We start from the raw sequence: 27976 nt of genomic DNA on the forward strand, positions 1-27976 counted from the left end.
TCAACACACAGAGCTCTGGTGCCTACCAAGGCGAGGTCTTTATCATGGTATAGAGATTAATGGGTTTCAGAGCCTGAGCGGCTGGTCCAGTCCCTTTCCCTTCCCAACCCCGCCCAGCTCCCTCCATTAAGAGCCCAGGTCACCCCCGAGGGAAGGAGCGACCTGACCCTTCTTCCCCATAGCACCAATCTGGATAGGCCATCCCATGACAAAAGAGAGAAATGCCTTCCAAAAAGGGGATGAATTGGGCTGGGGGGGGGCACTTTTCGTGTGGGAGACCCAAGAGTAGCACCATCATAGAAACAAGGTTGGAGGGTAAGCGACACACAGGTGGTGGCAGGAGTTCTGAGGAGTCCTGGCCTCTCTCCCCACCTGTGATATGCAGATAGGGCTGTGCGTGTGTCTGTGCGGCTGGGGAAGTCTCCTGGATTTTAAGGGAGCCCCAGGTCCCCCAGGTACCTGGGGTAAAGTAAAGGTAAGTGCATCCCTGGAGAGCTGAGAGCGGGGGGGAGGGGAATTCCAAGAGAGTGAAACTGTAGGGATAGCGAGGCTTGAGCATGAGGTCCACTAGCGAGGGACCTGGAATGGGAAGACTACAGATAGAGGAGGAACTGGGGCAAGCTGAGTAGTGTAGGAAGCCCAGAATAAAGTTAGGATGGGGTCTGGAATCAGAAAGTCAAGGGTCATAAGATTCTGAACCAGAGGAATCCATAGGGTGACATCCAGATTCTAGAATCAGAAGCACCTGGAGGCGGAGTTCTTGGACCAAAAGAATTTGGATCTGAAATCAGAGACAGTGGGAGGCTGTGAGGCCTAGAATCAGAGGAATTTATAGAATAAGAATAGAATTTGAAAAACTGTGAGGATGAGTTCTAGAACCAGAGAGATTTGGGGAGTCACAAGACCTAAAATCAGGAGCTGGGCCTTACCCCTACAGGGTCAAGAACCAGAAAAATTTGTAAAGGCAAGCTCTATAATCAGAAGTCTGAATGCTGAGTTCTAAATCTAAAGTAATTTGGAGTCATAAGATCTGGAGAGCAAACTGGAGATTTTGAGGTCTAGAACCAAGGGAATTGATAGGGTAAGTTCTGGAATAGGAAGACTTCTGAAGCCAAGTTCAAGAATCAGAGAAATGATATCAGCAGATCGGGAATCAGAGGGTCCTGGGAACTGCAAGTTCTAAAGGCTGTGTGGTCTCGAACCAGTGGATGGTGGCGATCACGAGGCCTAGAGCAGAAGAGACCTAGAGCACGGAGTCTGGCCTGAAAGTACTATAATGGTTAGAAGATTTACATACCACTCACTTTATTTCTTTTTGATGGGAAAAACAAGTCTTGAGGGTAAAAGTTGAAAAGGAAGGAGCTGGGCATTGTGACACGTACCACCAAAACGATTCAGAAATTAGGAAGTCTGGAATTGGAGCCAGGCGTATTCCAGATCAGGAAGACTAGACCCAATACGAAGCCTGGGTTTTGGGGTCCAGAGTCAGAGGCAGTTGCTGGTTGTAAGAGCTGGAATCAGCAGGAGTCAAAGCATGTGACATCTGGTACAAGGGAGACTTATTTACAGAGAAAGGTCTAGAACCAGAGGAAGTCAGAGTGAATGCTAGAACTGGAGGGCTCTCTGGTGGGTGTCAGCTCTGAAGCTGTGAGACCTAGAACCAGACAACTTGGGAGACCATGGAGGTACAAAAAGAGACAGCACTGGAGGTGTGAGGTCTGGAATCAGGTTTGGAGGATGGTAGAGGGGCAGGCTAGAAGAGCAGGTCAGAAGTTGTGTGGTCTAGAACCGCAGAGAGCAGGAGGTTGCCTGGTCTGGGAGCAGAGGAAGCTGGAGGCTACCCCCGGAAATGAAACCAGTGTCCAGGCAAGGCTGGGGCAGCAAAAGTCCCCATTGGAGGAGCAGGCAGAGAGGATTGGCCACTTGGAAGGCTAAGAGACTGGTAAGAAGTTGCTAGGAGTGAGGTCTGCTCCAGAGCTCCCCCCACCACCGCATTAACACCTGAGGGAGGAGGGGAGATCAGAGTCCCGCATTCTTACGGAACCCAGGCCATTCATAGTGATTCAAAACCTATCATGAAATCAACAACAACAACAACAACAAAATAAAAGATGGATGGAAAAGAAATGTGACTATGGTTATCAATACTCCCCAGAGGCGAGAAACACAGATCTGAACCCCAATGTCCCCCACCCCGAGTCACCCAAAAATCAAGCCAGGAGAGTCGGAGAAAGGGATGAGGTCACCAGTATTGAGAACTCCAAGGGAAGTCCTGAGAGAAGGAGGAGGAGGGCTCCAGGGGCCCCTCCCAGAGGTCACTGAGCTGAGACCACCCCAAAGTCCCCAGACATGGGGGGCAGCGGGGCTAGGGCTGAGGTAGGCCCAAGGCGGGCAGGGGCCGCTGAGAGGAGAAAGGGAACCCCTCTCCTGGTGCCCCCTTCCTGTGCATTGGCTGCCGGCGTGGAGTGTGGTTGAGGTCCTTTCTGGGGAGTAGAAGGGAGAGGGGCTGGCTCAGTTGGCCTGGGCCAAGCCTGCTGCTGCCTGGAAGTGGCTCCTGGGCTCGGCTGTGTCCTCATCTGGGTAGAGAGAGAGCAGCGAGGGGCCCAGGCCTGTGGGGGGAAGACGGAAGATCAACCAGTGGGGAATTACTACCCAAACCCATCTTCCCCTCCTGACCGTTAAAAGTGTGGGTGATAAGACAAGCATGCCTGGATTCAGATCATAGTAAAATCTTGGGCAAGTCTATTCTCTGAACCTCAAGGTGCTCAGGATGTTTAAGGCAGTAGTTAAGAAGGCTGGAGCCAGATGCAGCCTGACTTTGAATCCAGGCTCTGCTCTTTACTTGCTGTGTGACCTGAGACAGGTAACTTCACCTCTCTGTGCCTGGGCTACCTCATATGTAAAAGGAGCCAAAAATACTTCCTTTCCAGGGCTGCTGTGGGAAGGAAATGAATGAATCCATGTAGAGTGCTTTGAACAATAGTATTGGTGAGCGCTCAGCAAGTGAGCTCTTGCTATTTATCCAGGAAACAGGGAGACCTAGACCTAGACCTGGGAGATACCCCACTCGTGAGAATTTACCCAGTCAGAAAATACTGAGCACCTGCTGTGTGCCAGGCACAGGGGCCACAGCAGTTAACAGGACAGACAAAACTCCCTGCCCTGGGTTCCAGGGGGGGACATCAGTTCTGTCATGTACACAGTAGGTTTTGCACAAAACCTGGCACAGAGTGAGTGCTAAATAAATATTAGCTCTTCCTTTACAAATATGTACTGAGCCCCTGCTCTATGCCCAGCCACTGCCCTGCCTCCCAGAGACAGGAGAGTAGGGCCATGACAAGACAAGCCTGGCCCCTGCCCTCACATGGCTCACACCCACAGGGAGAGGACAGCCAAAAATCAAATAATGACATCAACACCCACATAAATATGTTCTAGGATGAGTGTTACGGGCCATGAACTTAGGAAGTTAGGGAGGGCTTCATGGAAGGGGTAATATTTGATCTGAGATCTAAAGGATGCTTTAATTAATTAGGCAAAGAATAGAAGGAAAAGCATTCAGGCAGAAGGATCAACATATGCAAAGGTCCTGAGGCTGTCTCTTCTAGGGAGATTACATCAAAGTCAGCACAATGCCCTATAGAGTCCCCCCACAATCAGCCCCTCACCCTTCTCCTCTCTGCTGCAGCTATACTGGCCTTGTTGTCCCCCAACTAAGATATACTCCCACCTCAGGACCTTTGCATTACCTCTGCCTGGAATGCTTCTCCCTCAGAAACTGTCACTGCTCACTCCCTCACTTCCTTCAGGTCTTTGCTCCAATGTCATCTTCTCAATGAGACCACTCTTAATTGTACTACTTAAAATTGAAATCCTCCCACCCCAAGTTCCCTTTCCCTTTGTATGCATTATTATTTCCCCAGAAGCACTCATCTTCCTCTCTCGCACCCCTTCTTGTATTTGTGTCTTTATTCTGGACTGTGTCCCCACTACAATGTCAGCCCTGTGACAGCAGGGATTTCTGTTTTTGTTCACGGTTGTGTCTCCAGCTCCTAGGACAGTGCTTGGCATTGACTGTGTGTTCAGTAAATCTTTGTCACATGTATGAGGGACAGAATGAACCAGAAGACCATAAACATGGCTGGAACAGAGGATGTGGAGCTGAGTGTGGTCTGAGAGGAGGCAGTGATCAGACCCCCAGAGGCTAGAGTATAAAGTGAGGAGCTTGTTTGCTCTTTCTTGGAAAGGCACTAGGGAGCCATGGATGAGTTGGGAGCAGAGGGAGGCCAGAGTCAGAATCGTGCTTTGGTAAGATCCCCTAGCTGAGTGTGTGTAGGTTTGGAGTGGAGCTCTGGCGACTGACGATTGTACTGGAAGGGGAGGATGGGAAGCTAAATGAGCCCAGCAGTGTTCTCACTCTGTGGAGGGGCTGCCGCACCAGCGTCGCGTGAGAGCAGACATTTCTTGAACATTTACTGCCAATCCGGTCTTGAGCTAAGCTCTCCTGTGCTGCCCCTCCACAGATCCTGAAAACATCTCCTTAAGGTAAGAACTACTATAATGGGTCCTAACTATTTCCCAAAGCCACACAGCTGGGGATAACCAAGGCAGGGCAGGCCCAAAGCAAAATCAGACACAGACTTTGCGAGGCCCCGCGTGGGCCTCGGCTCAGCTTCCACCCCAAGGGACACCTCTGGCAAGCCCCTGCCTCCCTGGGGGCCTCTCTTTCCCCCCTCAGTGCCACTGAGAACAGGGAAGGGCTGTCTGTCTTTACCAAGGTCAAATCCAGCCATGGCATCCCCCTCCCACCTTCTGGATTGCCCCACCCCTCCCCTCTCAACCATCTGGGGCACCTCCTTGGGGAGAGAGGGACCCAGAGCAGTGCTACTCACGCAGGGGCTCACGCAATCCCAGGAGGTGGGTGCTGGCGTCCTGCTGGCTCCCTGGGGCTGGCCCTCCGGTCAGAAGGAAGCTCTGCAGGAGAGACACAAAGCTGCCACTATCACGGTCAGGATCGTCAGTGTCCCTCTGCTGGTGGTCCTACTTTCAAATGCTCCTCGTGCCCTGATGTGAGCGTGCTGCTTCCTGCCTGGACTCTAACCCGGGCAGCTGCTCGTCCTCTCGTGTGCAAATGTGAATGCAAAGCATTATGATCACGGCGACAATATCTTAAGAACAGTCGTGAGGATTCAGCAAAATGTAATCACACAAGAAATACCGTGCATCGTCTGCCGCAAGGTAGGCCCTCGGCAACTATCAGCTGTGGGTACTGCCACACACCTCTCGTGTTCAAACCCCTGCTTCGTGTGAGAAGCCAGAGAGCCATGGAAGGTGCTAGGGGAGGCTAGTGGCAGGGGCGCAGCCTAGGCCAGGTTTTGGAAAGGGCGTCCTGGTTGCCGTCATGCAGAAAGGACAGCAGGGGCGAGATGGAAGCAGGGAGTTGGGGGAAGGAGGCAGGGGAGGGGGGTCGTGCCTTTGCTTCGTCGTTTTTATACTATTTATTGACAGCCACTAAGGACCGGCCTGTTTTCACTTGCCTCTAGTGAGTCCTGTGAGATGTCACCATCCCACTTCCCAGATGAGGAAACTGAGGTTCATGGCAGTCCCATCACCTGCCCAAGGTCTCGCAGTTACGAGGTGGAAGACCTGGGACTTGACCCCAAGTCAGTCTGACTGTTGTCTGGACTCTTAGTGCTACACTAATAATCCAAGGCCAAGAACCGTTCTGGGTTTGGGAGGGAGGCCCACGGGAGAAGTTCCTATACATACTAACCTTTGTCATTTCTCCCCTTTACCCTGCGTCACTTTTCTGCTTAGAACTCACCACCAACTTACATAAATTTGCAGAGCCCTATCCTACCATGACCTGAGCTAGCAATCAGGGTCCTAGCCTCACCTGCATGACTGACCTTCCATTTGACCTTCAGTCAGCCCCCTCCCCTCTCTGGTCTTCCCACGTGTAAAACACTAGGTTTAAGCCCACTAGGTTCTGAGGGCCAGAGAACCCCACGAATCCCCCAAAATACCAGGCTGAGGGGAGGCAGCAGGAAGTTTTCGGCTTCTGGGCTGGGGGACCATTTGGGGGGTCTCACTCCTAGCAGCTCCACGCCCTCGGCTTCGTCCTCTGCACTCCGAGCCAGGGTCCTGGAGGGAAACAGGTCAGAATCTCAGCACACGACAAACCTGAGCAGGTGTGGGCCCCGCTGTAAGCGGGTGACGGGTACTCGTTCACTCTCCCAAGTGCCTGTTCATTCCTTGACTCACACATTCACCCATCCTTCTGCCCATCGTCCATTCATCCACCCATCAATCCAGCCACCCAGCCATCCGCCAATCGTCCATCCACCCATCTACCCGTCCATCCATCCGGCCATCCACCCACCCACTTACCATCCATCCGTCCACCTACCATATTCATTCATTTCCTCCCTCCCTCATTCAATAAGTCTTTATTAGACACCCACTGTATATCCACCATCAAGCTGAGAGCTTTGGGAAATAATGAGATGTATCCATAAAACCTCACATGGACAGTCAAGGGACCATTCTGGACACTAAATGGCGCCCGCCTGCCAGGTGGAGAGCAGAAGCTTGAGCATTAGTAATTTAACGTCTCTGGAAAGAGGGCATAGACCCTCTGAAATTATATGCACAATTGTGCATGCGTATGTATGTGTAAATGTTCTTGGGAAAGAGTCCATAGCTTTCAACAGATTCTCAAAGGCGTTAGGAAACTTGGTTCTAGACAGGTTTTTTTGACACTGTTGCAATGTCCTCTTAACTGTGACAAAAATTGTGACGAGGCCAGATATAAATATGTTCTAAAGGAGAGGGCCCCGGTGGACTGGTGGGATCTGGAGGAGAAGAGTGGAGGCTACTCCAGCCGGGCACAGCCAAGACAGAGACAGAGGGTGGAACAAACTGGCACAGGTGGCGCACACCGAGGGCCTGGCCGGAGCAGAGGTCAGAGGAGGAATGAAGCAGGATGGGGCTGAAACAGGAGGCAGGAGCAAGAAGTGTGTGTGGGGGGGGGGGCCCAGCTCACTCCCTTTATATCCTCCCTCTACTGCGGCTCACCTCTTCCGAGCCCCAGCCGTGGGGGAGGGCGCCAAGGGGTCCCCTCTGGAAGGGCTGGAGCAGCTCAGCCGAGGGTCACTCCCCCAGCGGGGCAGCAGGGAGGGCTCGGGGGCTGGGGGCGACAGGCCATGGAAGCTCCGAGCACGGGGCCGGAGGACAGCGCCTGGAGGTCTGTGGAAGGCCCTGGGCCGCTGCTCGCTGGAGCTGAGCTGGAAGTCATCATCCATGGAGATGTAGGGGGCCAGCATCTCCAGATCCAGACCATCGACGTCCTGCGGGAGGCAGGAGGAGGTTAAAAGCAAGGGCCTCGGCCTCGGCCTCAGGTGGGCCTGAGCTGGACTCCCAGCTCCGCCGTCTCTGAGCCGGGTGCCCGAGGTCAAGAGTCTGAGCTTCGCTTTGCTCATCTGTAAAATGGGTGGAAGGACTCTGTGGCAGCCAGTCACCAAGATGGCTCCCAAGGAGCCTCGCCTCTTGCTGTTTGTGCCCTCGTGTAGTCCCTACTGCAGGGACAAGGGTTGATCTGGGCACAATAGGATTTCGAGGGGATGATAATGTGGGACTCCCAACCTCAGGTTATAAAGAGACCATGGCTTCTGTTTTTGCTGCAAACTCTCTGGGGTCATGTGCTGTGGGGGAAGCCCTACAGAGAGGCTCCAATGGCAAGAAACTGAGACGTCCTGCCAGTGGACAAGTTGGCCATCTTGGAAGTGCATCCTCTGGTCCCTTTTGAGCCTTCCAGTGATGGGACCCTGGGTGATGACATCTTGACTGTGACCTCAGAGCAAAGGCCAGGCCACTAAGTGGCCCCCAGGCCCCTGATCCCCAGAAATTACATGAGGTTGTACATGCTCTAGGGGAATGGGTTACCCACAAACAAATGACAGGTGAGATCTTCGTCCTGAGAGTGGGGTGCTGCCCTAACGAAAGCCTGAAATGCGGGGCAGCTTTGGCACTGGGCAGTGGGCGGGGGCCGCAAGGGCTCTGAAGAGGCTGTTGGAGCCTAGACTGCCTTGAGCAAACAATTAGTGGACACGTGAGGCATAAGGAGCCGGCCAGGGGGCGCCTGGGTGGCTCAGTGGTTGGGCCACTGCCTTCGGCTCAGGTCATGATCTCAGGGTCCTGGGATCGAGTCCCGCATGGGGCTCTCTGCTCGGCGGAGAGCCTGCTTCCCTCTCTCTCTCTCTGCCTGCCTCTCTATCTACTTGTGATTTCTCTCTGTCAAATAAATAAATAAAATCTTAAAAAAAAAAAAAATTAAAAAAAAAAAAAAAAAAAAAAGGAGCCGGCCAGGGAGGGTATAAAGGGATGTGAGGAGCGCATGACCGGAAGCCCGAGGAACGCATGACCGGAAGCCCGAGGAACGCATGACCGGAAGCCCGAGGACAGGGGGTTTTTGTGTGGTGGCTACAGTTTAGTGTCACCTATGGTTTTGTGGAACTCGGAACAGGTAACTGGTGAGCCGGGCCATCCAGCTAGGAGCGTCCCAGCCCCAGTGCTGAACGGCTGCCTGATTTCTTCTTGCCCTTGGAGGAAAGACAAGAGGAGAAAGGAGCTAAAGGAGAAAGGCTACACACGAAGGAGCTGAAGGGGACTTGAAGGTCTGGAAGATTCTCAACCTCCCCGTGAAGTGAAGAATTAACTTTACCCAAAATGAGGTGTGGCCTTTGCCCTGGCTCCTTGGGATTTTCTGAGTGACAGGAGCGTCTCTGCTCCTCATGGTGAGCCCCTGGGGCCATGCCGGACACTGTGTGCCAACGAGATGACTCAGGCTGGAGGCCGGCCATGCCCAATGGCCAACCATGCGACGAGAGTGTCGGGGCCCCGTGAGATCAGCCTCACCTCCGGGGGAAGTGTGTGTGTGTTGGGGAGGTAGAGGTAAAGATCAAGGTTAACTACATGGGCAATAATTCAGTCGTGCCTACATAATGCCCCTTCGGTGAAAACTCTAGACTGCCTGGGGCACCTGGCTGGCTCAGTAGGGTTGTGTCTGCCTCTTGGTTTCGGCTCAGGTGATGATCTCAGGGATTGAGCCCCATGTTAGGCTCCAAGTTCAGCAGAAGTCTGCCTGGGTAGTCTCTCCCTCTGCCCCTCCCCCTGCTCATGCTTTCTCTCTCTCTCTCAAATAAAAATTTAAAAAAAAAAAAAAAAAAAAAACCTAGACACCACAGCTTGGATGAGCTTGCTGGTGTGGCAATATGCCGTGTTGCCAGGAGCATGACATGTCCCCGAGGTCATGAAAGCTTTGCATTTGGGACCCTCCCAGTCCCAGATTCCACACTATGCATCTCTTCATTTGGCTATCATATTCTTTTGAAGTAATAACTATCATTTTAAGTCCAGTGCTGTCCTAAGTTCTAGAGCTACTGCCAGCAAATTACGGAGACCGAGGAACTCATGGGAATCTGAATTTATAGGTGGCTGGTCTCTAGTGAGGGCGGCCCTGGGCACCACAGCCAACGAGCTTGCAGCTAATGTTAGAAGTCTTGGACAGACTTGGCAGACAGGAGGACTGTGGCCTTCACCTTGGGTTTGGCTGAGCCTGGGAACTCCCCAGATGGCAAGGCATGCTAAAATTGAGCAGGGAAGAGCGCTCTTGGGAGGGCCTGGTCTAAAGATGAAGCCCAGGGTATGACTAAAAAATTATTTGTTAAGACTTTAGAAAGATCAAAGGCATTGCCCAGAATATCCCTCAGTCAGACAACAGCACTCTGGAGTTTAAGGATGTGCCTCACAGATTTTCTCAGTCAGACAACAGGGCGTCTGTTAAATTTCTGGGCACTGTCACTCAACATCTCAGCAAAAGCCCAAAGTAGGGGCGCCTGGGTGGTTCAGTGGTTAAAGCCTCTGCCTTCGGCTCAGGTCATGATCCCAGGGTCCTGGGATGGAGCCCCACATCGGGCTCTCTGCTTGGCGGGGAGCCTGCTCCCCTTCCCCTCTCTCTGCCTGCCTCTCTGCCTACTTGTGATCTCTCTCTCTCTGTCAAATAAATAAATAAAATCTTTAAGAAAAAAAAAAAAAACCCAAAGTAAAGAAAGTCTTATCTTGAAGAGATCGTGGGCTTTACTTTTGTCTAAAGGAGTGAACTCCAAAGAGATTCATGCAAGACCCACACATTTTTTTTAAAAAAAGATTTTTATATAAAGAGAAACATTGTCAGCTTGGACTGGAGGAGACAGAGATGGAACTAAATGAAAAGAGACCTTTGGGCCACCAAAGTTCCCTAGTGAGAAAGCAGGTCAGGAAAACCCTCTCATCTGCAAACACATGTTACCCCTTATGAAACAGCAAGGAGGACTCCAAGCGAGGAGCCCAGCGACTAGACAGCAGTGCCAAGAACCATGGAGAAAGGCCCTAGGAAGTAGTAGGGATGAGTTCTGATCAAGGAACTTCTCACAGGTGCCCAACTGGATTTCAGAACTCCTGGGGACTAGTGACTCCTGTATGCGCTCCAGTCCTCTTCCTCTTTTTGAACAGGGAATACATGGCCTTACTCTGTGCCTAGCCCACCACCGTATGTGGGGCATGCGGCAGGCGCATCACTTGTCTCTTTAGTTCACGGGCCAACAGAGGGAGAGCTTCACCATGCCCAGACCCGATGCAGGTGACAAGCTTCCAGATGTTGGGCTGATACTGTCATGGGAAGAGACTTTGGGGGCACTTGGGAGGGGGTGAGTGTATTTTCCATGAGGGTGGGGCATAAATTATTGGGGGTCCCCAATGATCTTTGCCTTCTGGTGTATGCGGATGCCTTCTGCATTGTATCAGGGTTGGTCTGTATGACCGATATAATCGTGAAGTGATGATGTGTTGCTTCTGAGATTCATTTATAAAAGACTGCATTTTCTGTCTTGGGCTCACTCTCATTATCTCTTAGGTTCCCTGGCTTTGGGGGAAGTCAGAGAGCCTACGTGGTAAGCAACTGAGACCTCCAGCCAGAGCCAGTGAGGGACTGATGCCTGTCAATAACGATGTGTGTGAGTTTGGATGTGGCTCCTCTAGCCCCTGTACCCCTGACAGAAAGCTTGACTTCAGCCTCACAAAAGACTCATCAAAAACCATCCAGCTTAGCTGCTCCCAGATTCCTGAATCTCAGAAATAGTGTGACACGATAAATGTTAGTTGTTTCAAGGTACTCAGTTTGGTGATTTGTTTTGGAGCAACAGGAAACCACTACATCATATCACTGCCATTCATCTAGCCACTCAATCATCCAAACATTATCCATCCACCCATCATCTACCCAATGAACCAGTGGCCTATCTAACTACCCATCCAAACATCCATTATCCATCCTTCCATCCGTCTAACCATCACCCATCCATCTATCCCCCATAATCCACCTAATGAATATAGTGGTCCATCCATTCATCCATCCATCCATCCGTCTAACCATCACCCATCCATCTATCCAACATCATTCACCTAAAGAATACAATGGCCTTTCTATCATCCATCCATCCAGTGGTCCCCTCAACCACGCTACCACCCTCTCTAAAGCTCAGTTATGTCAGCCCCCAGAGCACAGAGGTAAAGATTGTTTCTTCCAGGCCAGCCCTTACCTGAGCTACATCTAGATCCGACTCCACAGACTCAAGGTCCTTCCCTGAAGCCACGAGTTTGTGCGTGTTCTCCATGTTCAAGTGTGGTCCATCTGGGAGATCAGCCTGTGGGAGAGGCAGACGCTTAAGGAAATCTGAGTCTAGGAAGTGTTAATAGCAAGACAGTCTGGACATTTGAGATCAGGGGCAGCAGTGAGGGTTAAATGTCACACCGCTGGGACACCAAGGGGGTCAAATGGCAAAAGCAAATGAATTCTGGACCTGGATGTTTGGAAGGTGGAAGTGGCCAGAGATGGATTGACAGGAAAAACTCAGATTCAAAGACCAAAGCCCAAGGCCAAGATACTCAGGCCCTCTTGGGAGTCTGGAGTCTGGGTCAAATGATGCAGAGTCCGCTAGCCCAGGTGTAAAGGTCACAGGCCACAGTCTTATTTCTCTGGTGGAGAGGAGATCTTGGGGGAAGGGTGGCTGGGGAAGAACGAGGAGAGTCAACAGCAGATAACATGGGCCCTTGAGTCAACGGTCACACTATCTGAACTCAAGTAAACAAAAAGTAGCTTCTGTGGTATATATAGCACCCTACAGGGTATCCGGGGTCTACCAAGCACTTCCCGTGAATGATCTCAATGAACCCTCCCAGCAATCAATGAGACGACTACTTGCTATGATCCTAGTTTTATAGATGAAGACACTCAGGGCCCACGTGTCCAAGGAAACACAGCTGGGAAGTGGCAGATTCAGGATTTGAATCCTGGTCTCTGTCATTTAAGACATCAGACATTCTTGACTCTTTGAGTGCCTGGATGATTGGTCACAAGCAAGGAGGGAGGGTACCTGTGCCAGTCTCAAATAGCCCATGTTTTGGTCCAGATCACAGTTGAAGAATCTGGGATCTAGATCTTAAAGGAACCCCATCTCACCCCAACCTTCCCACTGCACAGAGGGAGAAACTAAGGCCCAGAGAAGAACAAGATTCAAGCCAAAGGCCAAAGCAGCCTGAGTGCGGAGGGTTGACTTGGGAGGGACTGCTTACCGGAAGAGGACTTTGGGGCCGCTGTGTGGCTGGGGGTGCACTGGGGGTGGTGGCTCCTGAAGTCCCATCCAGGATGGGTGCCAGGAGGCGACGGAGTTCGGGGCTGCAGAAGCGCCGGGGGTCAGCGGCCAGGGTGGCCTCGCTCAGTGCGGGGGGGTGCAGGAAGGCCAGGATCCGGGCACCAGAGGCATCTACAGGACACACAGATGGGGAGGACACAGGGCTGAGCGGCAGAGCCCTCCCCACCAACCCAGGGAGCCTCGCTGGCATTTTCCATAACCGATCAGGGTGGAGGCTGCTCATAGCACTGAGGAACTGAGTTCTGGGGAACCGTTGCTGTATCCCTTCAGTTGCTAGATTGTGGGGAGACCCTAGAGGGTCCTACAAGGGCCAATGTGGGGTGGGAGGCACACAGTAGGCTTGGGATAGTAGCAATTGCCCAAAGATGGGGAAATGTTTTAATATTTAAAATCAACGCAGCTAGACCAAGGCACATGCCTGACCCGATTCTTCTCCAATGGCACAGAACAGCAATCAACCACTCCACTCTGGGCGCGGGGCAGGAGCGCTTGCATATTGGGGGGGACTTGCATATTAGGAGAAAAGACAGGCCCCAGGCCCCCAAGGAGGTTCTAAGGTCCCTGGAGGTGAGTTCTGAGGCAGAAAGTAAAGGCTATCAGTGACCCCCACACCATACCCAGGAGCATGGGCTGCCAGCAACAGCTTGGAGAAGGAGATGGCCTTGAGGAGCCATTAGGAAGAAAAGCTCGCCCAGGATTGGGGGGAGGGTCAGGTGGGGGAGAAGGAAGAGGGAGAAAGGAGCCCCAGGAGGATAATTATCGGATGCCAGCGAGCAGTGAAGTGGGAGCAGGGAACCAGCTGAGGGGTGGGGGTAGTGGGGAGCCACAGCAGGATTCGGAGCAGAGGAGCGTCAATTGAAGCGATCATCCCAGGGACACAGGAGAAGTAGAAGGACCAAAGAAAGAAAAGCATTCTGCGCAGAGGGAGCTGCCAGTGCATAGGCCCTGAGGCACGAGAGTCTAGCAAGTTCCAAGAGCACTAAGGGAGCTGGTGTGCTCAGAGGGTGAGTGAGAAGGGGAAGGAGGCAGGAGTCAGGTCACGTAGGGCCTGGTGAGCCCCATTCTTAAGGCATTTGGGCTTTTCCCTCAACTCCTCCCAGCCCCAGCCCTGCCCCATACCAAGGCTGTCCCGGAAATTAGGGGCATCCTTCTGGGAGGGGGTGCCCCGCTGAATGGGTCTGCGAGAGTGTCTCTCCGTCTGCTCCAGGGACAGCACCACTCCGGTCTCTTCCACCCGGCTGGGGTATAGGGCAAAAAGGGGAGCAGTAGTCAGGGAGGGTCCTTGGGCCCTGGCCCAGGCAGCCCCCTTAGATGATGTCCTGCCACAGGAGGTGATCTCAGTCAGGGCAGGAAGGCATTGTGCAAAAAATAATTTGCCATGTTTATGCGTTTCTTTTATGGATTTAATTTTGGTTGAATGCTTTTTATCATAATAGCATTTAAAATAAAGTTATGTGTGTCTTCCCAAGCTCTCTCTGTGGAAGGAGACAAGAAAAAAAAAAAAAGTTGGCATTTAGCACAGCTTGGGTAGAGAGGGGAAACGTGTGGGGGGAAGACAAGGGACAGAGAAGGGGAGAGGCAAAAGGCATAAGAACAAAATATTCTCTTTATATTTACTTATAAACATATTCTTATAATGATTGATGAAACATATATATTTAACATTCTTACATTACCAAATATGAAGAATTCGGAGGGATATATTTTAATGAATAAGATTTTATTTATGAAGTCTCTATTCATAGACATTTTTCATATTCAAGGGAATGGATTTATAAATATATCCTTCTTATGTCCCCGGCACCTCCCTCCCCCCCTAGTCTCTAGCTGCTGAGACAACCCAAATGTTCTCAGTCCAATTGGCTTTTGGAGAATCAGTCAGGGGGGCTGAAAACCAGGCCCTCATTTGTGTCTCATTTACATAACAATACCCAGGATGGCACATGGGTGGTCCCCCCACCAGCTCTTTGAGAAGCCCCTTCCCCACCCTCACCAAACCCCTACTGGGCTGGACACACCCCAATTTAGGCTGGACCAAAGCCACACCAATCCCTTTGAAAAACACAAGCCTGTCCATGTCCCACGTGTATACGCACAGTTCACACCCGCACACACAGGAACACAGAAACAGGTATATACCCAGACGTGCAGGCACAATCTATACTCTCGCACTCACATGTGCATATTCTGCATTCGTTCATCCCATAAACATGTCCTAGACAACTAGTACTGTCTGGTGGCAAAGAGCAACGGCTCTATAGCCAGTGGTCTGGGGTCAACCAGCCTTGCCACTTTGAAGCTGTGTGACCTCAAGTCTGTGGCTGAACCTCTCTGTGCCTCATTTTCCTCCTCTGTAAAGAGGCAATATAATAATACCTCCTCCTGGGTCCCTGCGTGGCTTGGTCAGTTCAGCGCCTACCTTCAGCTCAGGTCATGATCTCTGGGTCCTGGGATCAAGTCCCGCATCGGGCTCCCTGCTCATAGGACAGTCTACTTCTCCCCCACACCCCAACTCCTCCCCACTGCTCATGTTCTCTCTCTCAGATAAATAGAATCAAAAAATAGTAATACCTCCTCCCCAGGTTGTTAGGAGGCTTAAGTGGGCTAATACACATAAAAGGCATACAACTGAGCAGGCACCTGGGGAGCGCTACCTAAGTATCTGTGATTCTCATTGCCTGAACAACTATTCGGTGCCAGGCGCTGTTCTAGGTGCTGAAGATTCAGCAGTGCGCCATGTAAATCAGTTTTATTCTTATAAAGCAATTGCTCACTGCAATGGAGGAAGGCTTGGGTCTGGGAGGGGAGGGTTTTTATACCACAAAGTATAAGCACCTGAGCACACAGACAGCCACACAACTGCCCACCACACAACACCTACACAGAAAAAGGACAATTAATACCATAAGCTCCTTATTTCACTGGAATTAAGTAAGCCATTCCCTCCTCTACCATCTCTGCCAAGAAAAGTGAACTCTCTGGGCCTGTTCTTTGCTTAAAGCACAGAAGACTGAAACCACAGGGCCTGGCCATAGAAAGGCAAATCTTCACAATGAGCAAAAGGAGTTTCCAGAAGAGGGGGGCAGGTCCCCTCTTTCACAGTGACAATGGCAAGACCTCTTGCCACATGGACAAGTTATTCAAAGGCTCTGTTTTGGAAAGGTGTTAAAGTGAGAACATTCCACAGAGAATTAGTCTTGTTTTCTCACGGGGCTTGAACTCCGGATTGTGAGATCCAGACCTGACCTGAGACCAAGAGCCAGACGCTTAAGTGACTGGAGCCATCCAGGTGCCCCCCACTTCTGTTTCCTAAGAGAATCTGTTCTTGATCAGAAAGACATAGGGAAACCCCTAAGACTTTAGAAATTGAGAGCATGTCCTGGAACAGAATTTTCAAAGAAGACCTGTAATTCTTTCTGTCTTCTGTGCTAATTTGCTGCCCCTCGTCACAATGTTGTCATGGTGAAAAACTTCGAATATGCTGAACTCAGTGGAGGAGAGTCTGTGATTTTACCCCAGCACATCTATTAGAATGGTTAAAATTAAAACCAAAGAAGACAAAAACAGAGGACACAGAATGCTGGCAGGCGTGCGGGAACCCTTACTCACTATTGCTGGTGCAAAGGCAAAATGGCGCAGCCTTTTGGGAAAATGACCTGGGCGTTTCTTATGAAGTTGAATACACACGGACCATGTCTAGGTGTTTACCCAAGGGAAATGAAAACATGATCTCACAAAAGCTTCCATGAGAATGTTTACAGTAGCTTTTTTTGTCATCACCCGAAATAGGAACCAGCCTAAGTGTCCTCCAAAGGCAAATGGACAAACAGACTCTGGTCTGTTCATATTCATACCAGAGGACACCACTCAGCATTAAAAAGGAGCAACCCACACACACAGCAGAGATACACTTTAAATATGTTATGCTAAGTAAAAGAAGCCAGACTCAAAAGGCTCCATCCTATGGGATTCTATGAACGGAACATTCTGGAAAGGGCAAAATGCTAAAGGTCAGAGGGCAGCTCAATGGTTGCCAGGGACTGGGGTGGAGTGGGGTGCACTGGGATTCACTACAACAGAATGTTTTGGGGTGATTCTCTGTAGCTTGACTGTGGAAGTGACTCCACAATCCCACGCCTTTGTCAAAACTCATAGTACCGTAGACCAAAAAGTGAATTTATTATATGTAGGTTACACTTCAATTTTTTAAAAAGCAAAAGAGCCCCCACGATTCTGTTAGATTTCTTACTTTAATTTGAGTATGGAGCCCTTCTCAGTTTCAGTGAACAGCACGCACACGGGCGTGGGTGTGCACACCCACGCCCGTGTGTGTACGTGCAGACACACCTGTGTGCATTCGGTCACGCGTGGTCTGCAGACACAGACATGTGAGCACTTGTTCTCAGAGTCATGTGCACACACACACATGCCTCTCACACCCATGCAGACCAGACCCACGCCCTGCACACCCCCTCCCACTTACCTGATTAGGAAGTGGACGCAGACGATACTCTCAGACTGGGGACCCCGGCCCCCTGAAACCACTGTGGCCTGGGTCTGGGTCCACAGATAGCCACCACTCCGGGCCAGGAAGCGATACTGCCCCGTTACTGCCTGGCCCTTGCTCAGCACTGGGGAAGGGGATGCGGGACGGGTCAGGGCCACAGAAGGGGCAGACGGGAAGAAAAGGCACTGGGGACAGGGGCTTGGGTATGAGGGGACCGGGGAAGAGAAGGTTCCTTGGGACATGGGGTGTAGGGAGCTGGTGTCGGGGCATGGGGGGCTAGGAGGGCCTGTTTCAGAGTGCCAGGAGGTCCCACGTACAGGTGTGGATGCTCTGGCCAACGGCGTCCGAGTCCAGAGCGTGAATGTACTCGTAGGCCGAGCAGCCGATCAGGTCACTGGGGCTGTAGCCGGCAACCTCTGCGATCCTGGGGTGGGGGCAGTGGGGCTTGGTCAGTTTGACTGGCTGAGGTGGAGAGTGGGGCTGGGGGCCATGGGGATGGATTCAGCAGAACAGAGACAGTGGTAACAGAGGGAAAGGGAGAGTAAGAAACAGAAAAGGGATTATGATAGGCTGAATAAGGGCTCCCAGAGAGGTCTGCCTCCTAATCCCAGGGACCTGTGATGACTGTGACCTCACAGGGCAAAGGGGACTCCATGGGGCTGAGATGTGAAACTTCACATGGACGAGCCTGGTGGGCCCTGTGTGGCCATCGGTGCCCTTATAGAGGGATACAGAGAACAGGACAGGTCCTGTTCTGTTCTCACGGAGGCAGAGGGCGGGGCCGTGTGTTTTGAAGATGGAGAAAGGGGCTCCAAACCAGGACTGTAGAAAGATTCCAGAAGCGTTTAAGGCAAGGTGACTCCAGAGGAATGCGGCCCCTGACTTTAACTCCACCGGACTCATGTCAGGCTTCTGGCCTCCAGAGCTCTGAGATGGTGAATGTGTGTTGTGTTGAGCCCCTTGGCTTGTGGGGATTGTTACGGCCGCAGCAGGAAATGGATGGGGGTGACGAGGATGGGATGAGTAGAGCGAAGCAGGAGAGAAAAGGACCAGGTAAGAGAAGGGAAGGAAGAAAATCAGAAAAAGAGAAATAGGAAGAAATGAATAAAATAAAATGTAATAATGATGATAATGATTAAAAATACACACTTCTGGGGTGCCTGGCCAGCTCAGTCGGTGGAGCATGGGACTCTTGATCTCAGGGTTATGGGTTCAAACCCCACTTAATAAAAAAAAAATTTTTTTTTGTTTTTATTTTTGTTTTAACACACCTCTATGGCGTTCTGCACCAGGTAATGCACTGGGTAGTCAGAACGGCTGCTCTAAGGAGGTTCTGGTACCACTCCCTAGGACAGACCAGGAGAGCACAGTACAGAGAGGTGCCCACATTTGGCCAAGGGCACACAGCTAGGCTTTAAAACCGAGCCAATGGAGCCCAGACTTGCCATTCCCAAGCACAACTTCAGGGCGAGAGAAGGAGGGAAGATGCAGGAACATGAAGGGCCGAAGAGAGGGGAAGAAGGAGAAAGAGAGAGCGGGAGAAAGGGAAGGATGGGGGGCGATGAGTAAGGGCGGGTGTGCCGAGCGCTGCCTTCCATGCTGGGCACTGCGCTAACTGCTTTAGGTGCACTGACTCGTTTAAGGAAAGCAACAGAAGGACAGGGAGGGAGTAACGAAGACTCAAAGCGGACAGGAAGAGAACCCAAGGTAAAAAGACCCACAGAGAATGCCAAAGATGGACAGCCACACAAGACAGAGATAGATGGCATCAGAGAGAGACGGAGATGGACCAGAGGGAGAACTGGGGGGCAAGAGAAAAACCAGGAAGGGACCCAGGGGCAGAAAGTAAGAGGAGGAGCCGAGCCAATGGAGGGGTGGGGTGCAGCGGGGCTGCTGCCCACCTCTCATCACAGTAGGTGAACTTCATGTCCAGGCTGTGGCGGCTGAGGAAGGCCCCCCGGCCCAGTGGGGGCTCCAGGCTGCCCGGGTGGGGGATGGCTTCACAGATGAGCACCAGGCATTGCAGGGGGGGCTCCAAGTTGGGGCTTCCTGCTGGGGACATCTGTGCAGGAGGCTTGTAAGCCCTCATGTGTCCAGAGCAGTGCAGCACCTGGTTGGGGTGAGCGGGGGCAAGGTGGGGAAGCACGTGGACCTGGGGCTCCCGTGGGTCTGGGAGGTAGGTCTCTGGGGACCCCACCGGGAGCTGAGAAGGAGAAACCCCAGACCCTCCTCCAGGCCAGGCCCTGCTCACCTTCCAGGTGGCCGCCTTGAGGTTGAGGGTGCGCCCGCGGCCGGTGAGGGTGCTCTTCATACGCAAGGAGAAGCAGCGCTCGGTGGGGGCCTCCAGCTTCTTTTTGGACAGGCCTGGAGAGGGCCCCGGGGAGGGGGGGGAGTAGGGCACCAGGTGGCTCTGGACAGTGCCCAGTTCCCTCCAGCGCCCCCCCGCTAGCCTCATTCCCAGAGCAGAGACCTGGAACCTGGGGTGGGGACAATGCTCTTTCAGAGCCCCCAGGGCAGTACCATAGCCCCTCCTTCCAGCTTCCTTAGTCCAGTCCTCCAAAGGAGCAGGGGGCACACTGAGGGAAAGGGGGATCCGCAGCTTTTATAACCGGGGTCAGAGGCCTCCAAGGAACTCACTCTGCCGGGGTGTCAGGGCATCCTGTAGCTCCTCTTGATCACAGGGATGGATGAAATCAAAGATACTGTGTCCAATGAGCTCCAGCTGCCAGGGAGGGAAGCAGGGGCAGTCTGGGGGTTAGAGCACTTTCGCCGAGTCCTCCTTCCTCAGCCTTGCCATCCCTGCCCTGATTTATAAGCCTGGATTACTTCACTAGTTTGTTCGTTTGTTCATTTATTCATTCATTCATTCATTCATTCACTTACACACTCACTAAGCAACCCTCTCTTTAGCACCTCTTCCAGATGGGTGGGCAAAGCTATGACCACACAGGAAAAATCCCTGCCTCTCAGAGCTTACTGGGTGGCAGAGCAGGTGGTCAATAAAGAAACCAATTAAACAAAACATAGATATAAAATAATATGGTACATAATAGGAAGAAAACTGGAATAAGGCCATGAAATGACAGCATGCTATCTTAGACACCATAGTCAGAGCCCATGTCTTGAGGGGACACTGAAACAAATTGCTGAACCAAGCCAGTGAGGTGGTCCTGTGGTTCTCTGGAGTGTTCTGGAAGAGGGAACAGCAAGTGCAAAGGTCCTGAGGTGAGACCCCATTCAAATCCCTCCTGGTCTCCAAGCCAAAGATTTGACAAGTTATTTCAGTTCAGGAAATGGGCATGGTGCTGGCGGGAGGGTGTGCTGAAAGCACTTCCTCCAGCTAGGTTCAAATCCTGGTCTGCCACTTCCTAGCTTTGGGGCCTTGGGACATTCCCCTCTCTGAGCCCGAGAAGAGCTCAAGCTAACAGAGAAACTGGTACCAGGAGCAGGATAACAAGGTGGGAGAAAGGAACAGATGACAACTGTGGAGCCTATTTATGTGAAATAGAAAAAAAACAGTAACTGTCCTGTAGGGCATGCCGTATGGGTTAACTGAAATCAGTTCTCACCTGTGTATCCTGCCTTCTCATCCCCAGGCCCCTGCTCATACTCCTCCCATCCAGGGTCCTGCACCCCTCCCTGTGGATGGACCCTCAGCCTCCAGCCTCATCTCTCCACTCTAACTCTGTGTGCACCAAGTGGCGGGAGGAAGGGCTTTTCCAATGGTAAATCCAATTCTGCCTCTCTCACAGCCTCTCCCCCGCCGAAAATCCATCTAAGGTTCCCTAGTGCCCTGGCAATAAACCTAATTTGGCCCTAAATTATCCAGCTCTGTTGACCTCTCTAGACCTTTTTCTCTCACCTTTCCCACTGTACTCTGCACTGAACCAGGATAAACATCTTTAACCCATCCCCCCCCCCACACACACACACACTCTAATGCTGTTTTATCTCACCTCTGGGTCTTTGCATATTCTGTTCCCTCAGACATGCGCATTCCCATTCTTCACAGTTCCCATCCACTCCCCAAACCTTCCGACTGGCTAAGTCCTTCATTAAGGTTTCAGCTCAGATACCTTCTTTTCTAGAAAGTCCTCAATGCCCCCTGAGGCTGGCTCAGGCAACCCCCTTCCCCTGGCTCAACATGGCCCCCTAGGCTGTCCCATTCCTGCGCTGACCCTTCTGCCGCTTCCCGTCTGGTGGCACATCTGTCTCCCCTCTGTGCTGGGAGCCCTGTAAAGACAGGGCTAGGCCAGTCTCAGTCACCTCCGTATCCCGGCATCACCTGCACGGGGCCAGGCACAAAGCAGGCAGCTCCTCTCACCTGACTGAGGCCCAGGTGTTTGCTGACATTCTCCGACAGGTAAGCCATGTCTCCCTCGGCAGTGAGCACCATGACGAAGCCCTCCAGGGCCTTCAGGTAGCAGGCATCCAGAGCTTCGCCCCCTGCTCCCACCTGGTTCCACTCCCCTGGTGTCCGGGCCAGGGCGGAGGGGGTTCTCTAGTCAGCCAGCCACGGGGCCACCCTGGCTAGCCTCCCTTTGCCTTCCCTCACTCTGAAGAACTTACAGGTGCCCCCAGGTGAGCAAGAATACACGCCCGCGGTTTGGGAGTCCCAAGGAAGGGGGCAGGGTTTTCCGAGGGGCACAGAATTCTAAGGAGGTGGGGGTCTCCCACAAGAATCGAATTCTAAGGTGGGAGAGTGGTCTCCTAGGAGGACAGGCAGACTTTTGACCTAGGGGTCAAAATTTAAGGTTAAAATTCTGACTAGAGGGAGTCAGAATTCTAAAGGGGGTGGGGAAGGCCTCCCAGGGCTTCAGAATTTCAGAATTCTTGGGGCAGGACCTTGTAGATGGGCAGAATTCTAAAGAAGCAGGGACTCGTCCAGGTGACGAGGATTCTAAAAGGGCAGAGCGTCCCAGAGAAGGAAAATTCTAGGGGGCAGGGAAGGAAGTCTCATGGGCAGAGCCTGCCAGAAGATGGCTCCACATTCCCCGTAAATAAAATGTTTTCAGGGTCCTGGAGATTCCAAGGGGTGTGTGTGTGTGTCTGTCTGTCTGTCTCTCTCTCAGACCCCCCTGCAGGGTAGAGTCCTAACTGGATGGAAATTCAAGAGGACGGCTCTGAGGGGAGGGGCGATGGATCTAAGGAGCTAGGGAGGGTACGCTCTCAGGTGGTCATTAAAAATTGGGCAGCTAAGCCTCCCAGGGACATTTATCGCAAGAAAGTCTTCCTGGGGGCCAAATCCTAAGGGTTGAAGCACCTAAGGGAGTTAGCGGGTCTCCTATTCCTTAAAATTCCAACTCGAAGGAGGTGGGGCTTCCCAAGGGGCGGGGCCTCACCCGTGATCGACTCAGGAGGTGGCGGGGCCTCGTGCGGGAAGGGGGCCCCCTCCGCCGGGAAGACGTTAGGGGTTGGGGCCTTGCCCAGGTGGGCGCTCCCGGGGGCGGGGCTCACCTGCAGCACAGAGGCGGTGCATGCGCAGGTAGCTGATGGTGAGGCGCATGATGGAGGCCTTGTCCAGGTGGGCGCTGACTCCGCGCGCGAAGGGCAGCGTGTGCGCCAGCTGGTACAGCACCTCGGTCTCCTGGCTGCGCCGGCTGCGGGCCGCATCCCGGGACTTTTCCTTGCGCAGCTCGGTGTTCGACCTGCGGGCATCGGCAGCGTTCACTGGCGGCGCCCCCGGAAGGGAAAGAGTTGGATGGGACATGCACGTGGGGCGCTGCCACATGGGGCCCTGGGCTCAAAGAGGGCAGGGCCGCGACCGTGCACGTCTCGCTGTGTGGCCCGGGCGCGTTTCCGGAGCTCTCTGGGCCTGCGAGGGTTATACTCTGGGGCAGCTCCTAGTCGCGGATTTTATCTGTCCCTGCGCCAGCCCATGCTGCCCCCAGCGCCTCACTCTCTGAGGCGTGCCCAGGGCCGCTGTCCCCTCCCTGACTTATCTGCTGTTTGTTCCCTGGGCTGGGGACGCCTGGGAGACCGGGAGGCCTCCTGCTGGGAGGGGGCTGGCAGAGCTGGCCCCAAGCCAGGGAAGGGAGGGATCCTGAAGATGTCAGAAGCCTCCGGGCCCCCTGCCCTCCAGCCTCCCTGAACCCCGTCTCCTGCCCTTTCCCCTCCTCAGCTGAGCTGAATCCTCAGAATCTTAGAACACAGATCTCAAAGTCCAACGACCCATCAACAGGGGCCCTACTGATGTGACACAGCAAACCAACCCCAGTGTTCTGTCCAGACAACAGCTAACCACTCACCCCTACCCTTCAATCCGCTTCAAATACCTGACTTCTATGGGTGGGATTGGGGGGGGGGGGTGGAGGTTGAAGGATGAGTATTGTTTCATCAGAAATATCTGCCACGTATCCAGCTTCTTCCCTGTGCCAAGTGAGTAACTCACATTAAACGCACTAAGAGCTCAGACAACCCCAGCAAGAAGGTAATGACGTTATCCCCACTGAACATATGAGGAAACCAAGGCACAGAGAGGTTGCAGTGTTTGCCCCTACGGAATGAGGCCACGTTTGGACTGTGGTCTTCCTGAACTCTTCAGCCTTCTCTGTCCTAAGGCCCTGGGTTTATCTTCAGGTTACTGCTTCTCCCTGTTTTAAATGTCTAAATCCAAACAACACAGTTTTTGAAAGAAAAAAAAAAAATTGGAGTATATTATATATAGTACAGTATGCATAATCTTCTTTATATTTATATTGATAAAACCATTAATAACAAGTTATGATCTGCTGAGCGTGTGTCTGGCATTGTTCTAAGTACTTCACCTATGTGCACTCACTCAATCCTGGCACCTTAAATTTCCACTCCACAGAGGGGACACCGGGGCTCTGAAAGGTAAAGTCCTTTGCACAAAAAGTCACAAAGCTAGTAACTAACTGGCAGGGCCAAGATGTGAACTCAGGCAGTGGGGTTCCAAAGCCTTCTCTCTGATTGCTTCCTTGTGACCCACTCCGGGGAAGCAGAACTCTAGGAAGAGAGGCTGTCCCTTCCAAAACCAGAGGCCACTCCTGGGGAAGGGCTCAACCTGGGGGGGGGGGGCGGGATCAAGCAGGAGACCTGCAGCCCCACCCACAGGCACAATTGGGAGAGCGATTTGGAGAGGGAGGGGCTGTCCTGTCAGGCTGCAGAGGGAAAATACTCCCTGCATCCAGTGGGAGGCACAGAGTTGGGCAGGCTGAGTGGAGGGGTGGAAGGAGCCAGTGGTCACCCCCATCCCCTCCCTGCTAGCTGGTGGGAGGCGGGGGCCTCCAGTCCTGCTCTGCCCAGAGGACATTCCGTCCTGTCCTGTTCTGTTCCAGCCCTGTTTGTCTTCCTGCCCAGAGGGTGGGGGTGGGCGGGCCTCACCGAGCGGAGCCGGGGGCCCAGACAGAGGGAGAGGGAGTGGGAACGGGAATGGGGGTGGGGCCAGCCCCCCACCTCCCAGGCAGCTGGGCTCTGTAATCCTCTCCGTGGCAGACTTCTCCCTCCATAGAAGGAGCCAGCTGGTGGCTGCAGCGGGACCCTCCTTCCAGCTCCCCGCCTGATCTCGGGACGTTCTTCTGACAGGAAGTGTGGGCCTCTCACTGGCTTCAGCTGGTTTCAGAGACGCCTGGGTCTCCAGCCTTTCGTTAAATGGAGTAGGGACGAGCTTGACCGGAGCTTGGCTCCACTGTGTATGAGCTGTTTAACTCTGGGACAAACCGCAGGCCCTCCCTGAGCATAACAACATGACCCCACGGGGTTGTTGTAAAGATTACACAAATTCGTATACGACAAGGACTTAGAACAGGGCCTGGCCATTGATGAGTGCCATGAGGGCTACACTTCTGATTACTCCGTCTTTGTCCACATCAGGAATGGAAGGCTCTGGAGTCTCCTGCATGCTGGAGAGATGCGTGGGCTTTGGTGGGAACCCCGTGGTGTGGTATGTGTGCCATCACACACACGACCTTTACACAAGCACCTTGGACGTAGACCAAAGCGTCGTGAGAGTGATCAAGATCGCTTTGCGGTACTGAGCACTCAAGGAGCCAGAGACCCCCAGAAATCCTCCCAATGGCCCAAGGCAGCAGGAAAAATGATCTCCCTTTCGCAGGGTCTGAACTCAAGGCTCTGAGCAATGGCCTCACTGGCCCAAGTTACCCCGCTGGTAATCAGGGCCCCCACCACAGGGCAGCTGTGGCCCACCAATCTCAGAGTCCCACGGAGCATCTACTTCCACCCAGAATGTTGTCCGACTTGAACACAGTTTGTTGTGACCTGTGGGGTATCCTGCTCCCCAAAGATCAGTTCCCTCACTGCTCCTTATTTTGATGTGCTGCAGGGAAGGGGCGGTATGATTCCCACCCACCCACCCCCCATTTTCTAGGATATGTCACTGAGGCTCAGAGAGGCAGTCAGGGGCCCCAGGCCACACATTCCAAAAGCAGATGGATGAACTGGATCTGAACATGACTTTAGGGCCTGTGCGCTTAAATGCCATGCAGCGGAAGGCATGTCCACCCCAGGAGTCCCTGCCCTGTCCCTCCTTTGCCCAGTAGCCTCAGTGCCTTCCCTTGTCCCACCTCTGCTACCTCCGGATTTCCCCAGCTGGCCAGTCTCCCTAGCTGGCCCCATGCCCAACCCTGGTCCAGCCCCCTGGCACACTGCCCAGGTTGGGACGTGCAGCTGGAACCCTGCCACCCTTCCCCTGTGTTCCAGCAGAGAACAGGGGGCGGGGCCGGGGCCTGGAGGCCCCAGTGTGAGGCCTGGGAATGGGGGCTGGGGCTGGGTGGCCTCCCCCCAACCCTGGCCAAACCAAGAGACAGAGAAGCCCACCTCTGCAGAAATTGCCACCGGAGAGCAAAGGCAAGGAGAAAGTAGGAAGACACAGAGCTATAGTCAGGGCTGCTCCTGGCCCTCTCTCTTCTGACACTGAGCTGGGTAGTGGGGTGTCTTGAAAAAAGTGTAAAGGATCCAGGGGGCCTTAGGTTGTGTCTGGGCAGGGACCCCTCTGGGCACTACGAGGTCAAAGGCAGGGTTTGGGAAAGGACTTGGGGTAAGGTTAGTCAGGAGGACTCTGCCTCTGCCTCTGCTCATTCCCAAGGACATGGTTACCCAGTGGGGGTGCCTGCACCCTGAGTCCTATCGTCCCTTGGAACCCTCTGATCTGGGGGGCACCCAGACCCTTACACCCATCAGGGACTTCCCAAGAACATCCCTGTCTAGGGTGGGATGGCAGGAAGCCTGAGTTGGAAGAAGGGAAGGGGGTGAGGCCGTACGGGGGCCCACTCACCATCACCCAGGCCCCCTTTGGCCCAAGTGCCATCCTAGGGGTGCAGGAGGGGACGGAGCGCGGCCAGGATCCGGGTGCGAGTTACGAGTGGGTGGTGCGCGGCACTGGGATGACACCACAGGAAAGGGCTGGCCTTGGTGGGGAGGGGGGAGCGCCCCAGCTCAGCCAAGTGGGGCCCCCACCTAGCCAGGAGGGGGTGCTGGGAGGGGCTGGGCTGAGGCTGGCCCAGAAGGGGTGGGATGGAGTTCCCTGGCAGGCCCAGAGCCAGAGACTGGAATAGAACTGAAGGGGGGAACAGCAGTGGGGGGGGGGGGGGCAAAAACATGAGGGTGTGGACAGATCCAATCAGACCTGGGAAGCCAGGGAGGAGGGAAGGGGGTGAGGTTTCCTGGATGCCTCAGATTGGACAAGGGAAACCAAGGGCCTGTAAGATTTTTCTGGGGCCCCAAGAAAACATGGCCAGATAGACCCCTTGGCCTTGGACCCAGAGCACTCAGCAGCTCTGCACCTGCTGGGCGATGATCACAGAAACCTACCCTCCGGCCAGGAGGACCCAGCTGAACACTTAGGAAGGGCGTGCTCCCATCAGAGCTTGCGCTGAATTGGGTACAGCACCCTCCATGGGGGATTCCCCAAATAAGGCTTGGATGGTGTGCCCCTGTCCACAGTCACAGGCACTGAGTGGGGGTGGAGAGGGAGGTAAGGGGCTAGACCTTGGGAAGTTCGTCAGGCTGTTTCTCTGTTATCGAAAGGTGACTCTACCTTTCAAAAGGATACAGAAAGGTCCCTGGGAAAGGTCCCAGGTAGCTGCTGAAAGGTGACCCTCTCTGCTTATCTCTAGGGACCCCAAGGTTTGAAAGTCTGTCAGGGACCATCCAGTTATAAGGGCTCTCTCTGCTCTTGAACTCAGAACCTGACTTTCCATTCCAAGGGACTCCCTGGATCTGTGAAGGCTTATTCTGGGGGCACCCCATATACCCTAGGATCCCCGGGTTCCGTAACAAGGAACAACCTCAATTCTGGGAATTCGGAGGCCAGTAGGTTCAATACATGGAAGGAGAATGCCTTCCTCAGAAGCCCGGGAACTACTCGAACACAAGCACCCCCAATTCCGTAGGGGCCCTAACCTGGAGGGAAAGCGAACCCCGAGCAGCAGGAAATTGGGGATCACCACCCCGAAGTCACTCCAGGGTAAAGGGGCGGGGCGGGGCAGCTGGGGACTTGGGGAACCCCCCTCGCCTGCAGTCCGGTAGGATGGTGGGTGCGGCGGCCATGTACCTCCAACCGCGCGGCCCGGGGCCTCCTCAGCTTCCCCCGTGCATCACCCCCGGCTCGGGGGTCCCTGCAAGGAGAGCCCTCCGCTTCCCATCATTCCTCCCCCGAACCCCAGTACCTGGCGCGCTGTAGCCCCAGAGCCATGGCTCGCCGTCGTCGCTCCCGAGCCCTTCGAGGCCCCTAGCCCCC

General features: G+C 53.4%; 1 protein-coding gene across 7 annotated transcripts; it reads right to left on the bottom strand.

Moving 5' to 3' along the window:
• On the bottom strand, positions 1 to 27976 carry HIF3A (hypoxia inducible factor 3 subunit alpha). Of its 7 annotated transcripts, none has more exons than XM_059381730.1 (15): positions 27906 to 27976; positions 22714 to 22904; positions 21581 to 21726; positions 19894 to 19978; positions 19508 to 19620; positions 19158 to 19318; positions 17574 to 17680; positions 17233 to 17380; positions 13869 to 13987; positions 12670 to 12860; positions 11637 to 11741; positions 7078 to 7349; positions 6027 to 6144; positions 4893 to 4974; positions 1 to 2609 (listed from the first exon to the last, which is right to left on the bottom strand). In XM_059381730.1, the coding sequence occupies exons 1-15, from the start codon at positions 27929 to 27931 to the stop codon at positions 2512 to 2514; spliced, it is 1962 nt and encodes a 653-aa protein (XP_059237713.1). In that variant the 5' UTR covers positions 27932 to 27976; the 3' UTR covers positions 1 to 2511. The 7 variants fall into 7 exon arrangements, with proteins under 7 accessions (XP_059237713.1, XP_059237712.1, XP_059237716.1 ...); XM_059381729.1 differs by having other exon boundaries at positions 19158 to 19366; XM_059381731.1 differs by having other exon boundaries at positions 2519 to 2609; positions 4893 to 4993; positions 19158 to 19366.

The sequence above is a fragment of the Mustela nigripes genome, chromosome 17, assembly GCF_022355385.1.
Source record: "Mustela nigripes isolate SB6536 chromosome 17, MUSNIG.SB6536, whole genome shotgun sequence".
NCBI classification, from domain to species: domain Eukaryota; kingdom Metazoa; phylum Chordata; class Mammalia; order Carnivora; family Mustelidae; genus Mustela; species Mustela nigripes.

Bases quoted from the DNA above. Each gene is read 5' to 3' on its own strand.
- HIF3A (XM_059381729.1), bottom strand. From the start codon at position 27,931: ATGGCTCTGGGGCTACAGCGCGCCAG. The intron at 17,681-19,157 runs GTGGGCAGCAGC...CCCCCACCCCAG, and splicing joins TTCACCTACTGTGATGAGAG to GATCGCAGAGGTTGCCGGCT. The intron at 7,350-11,636 runs GTAAGGGCTGGC...TGCCTCCCGCAG, and splicing joins CGGATCTAGATGTAGCTCAG to GACGTCGATGGTCTGGATCT.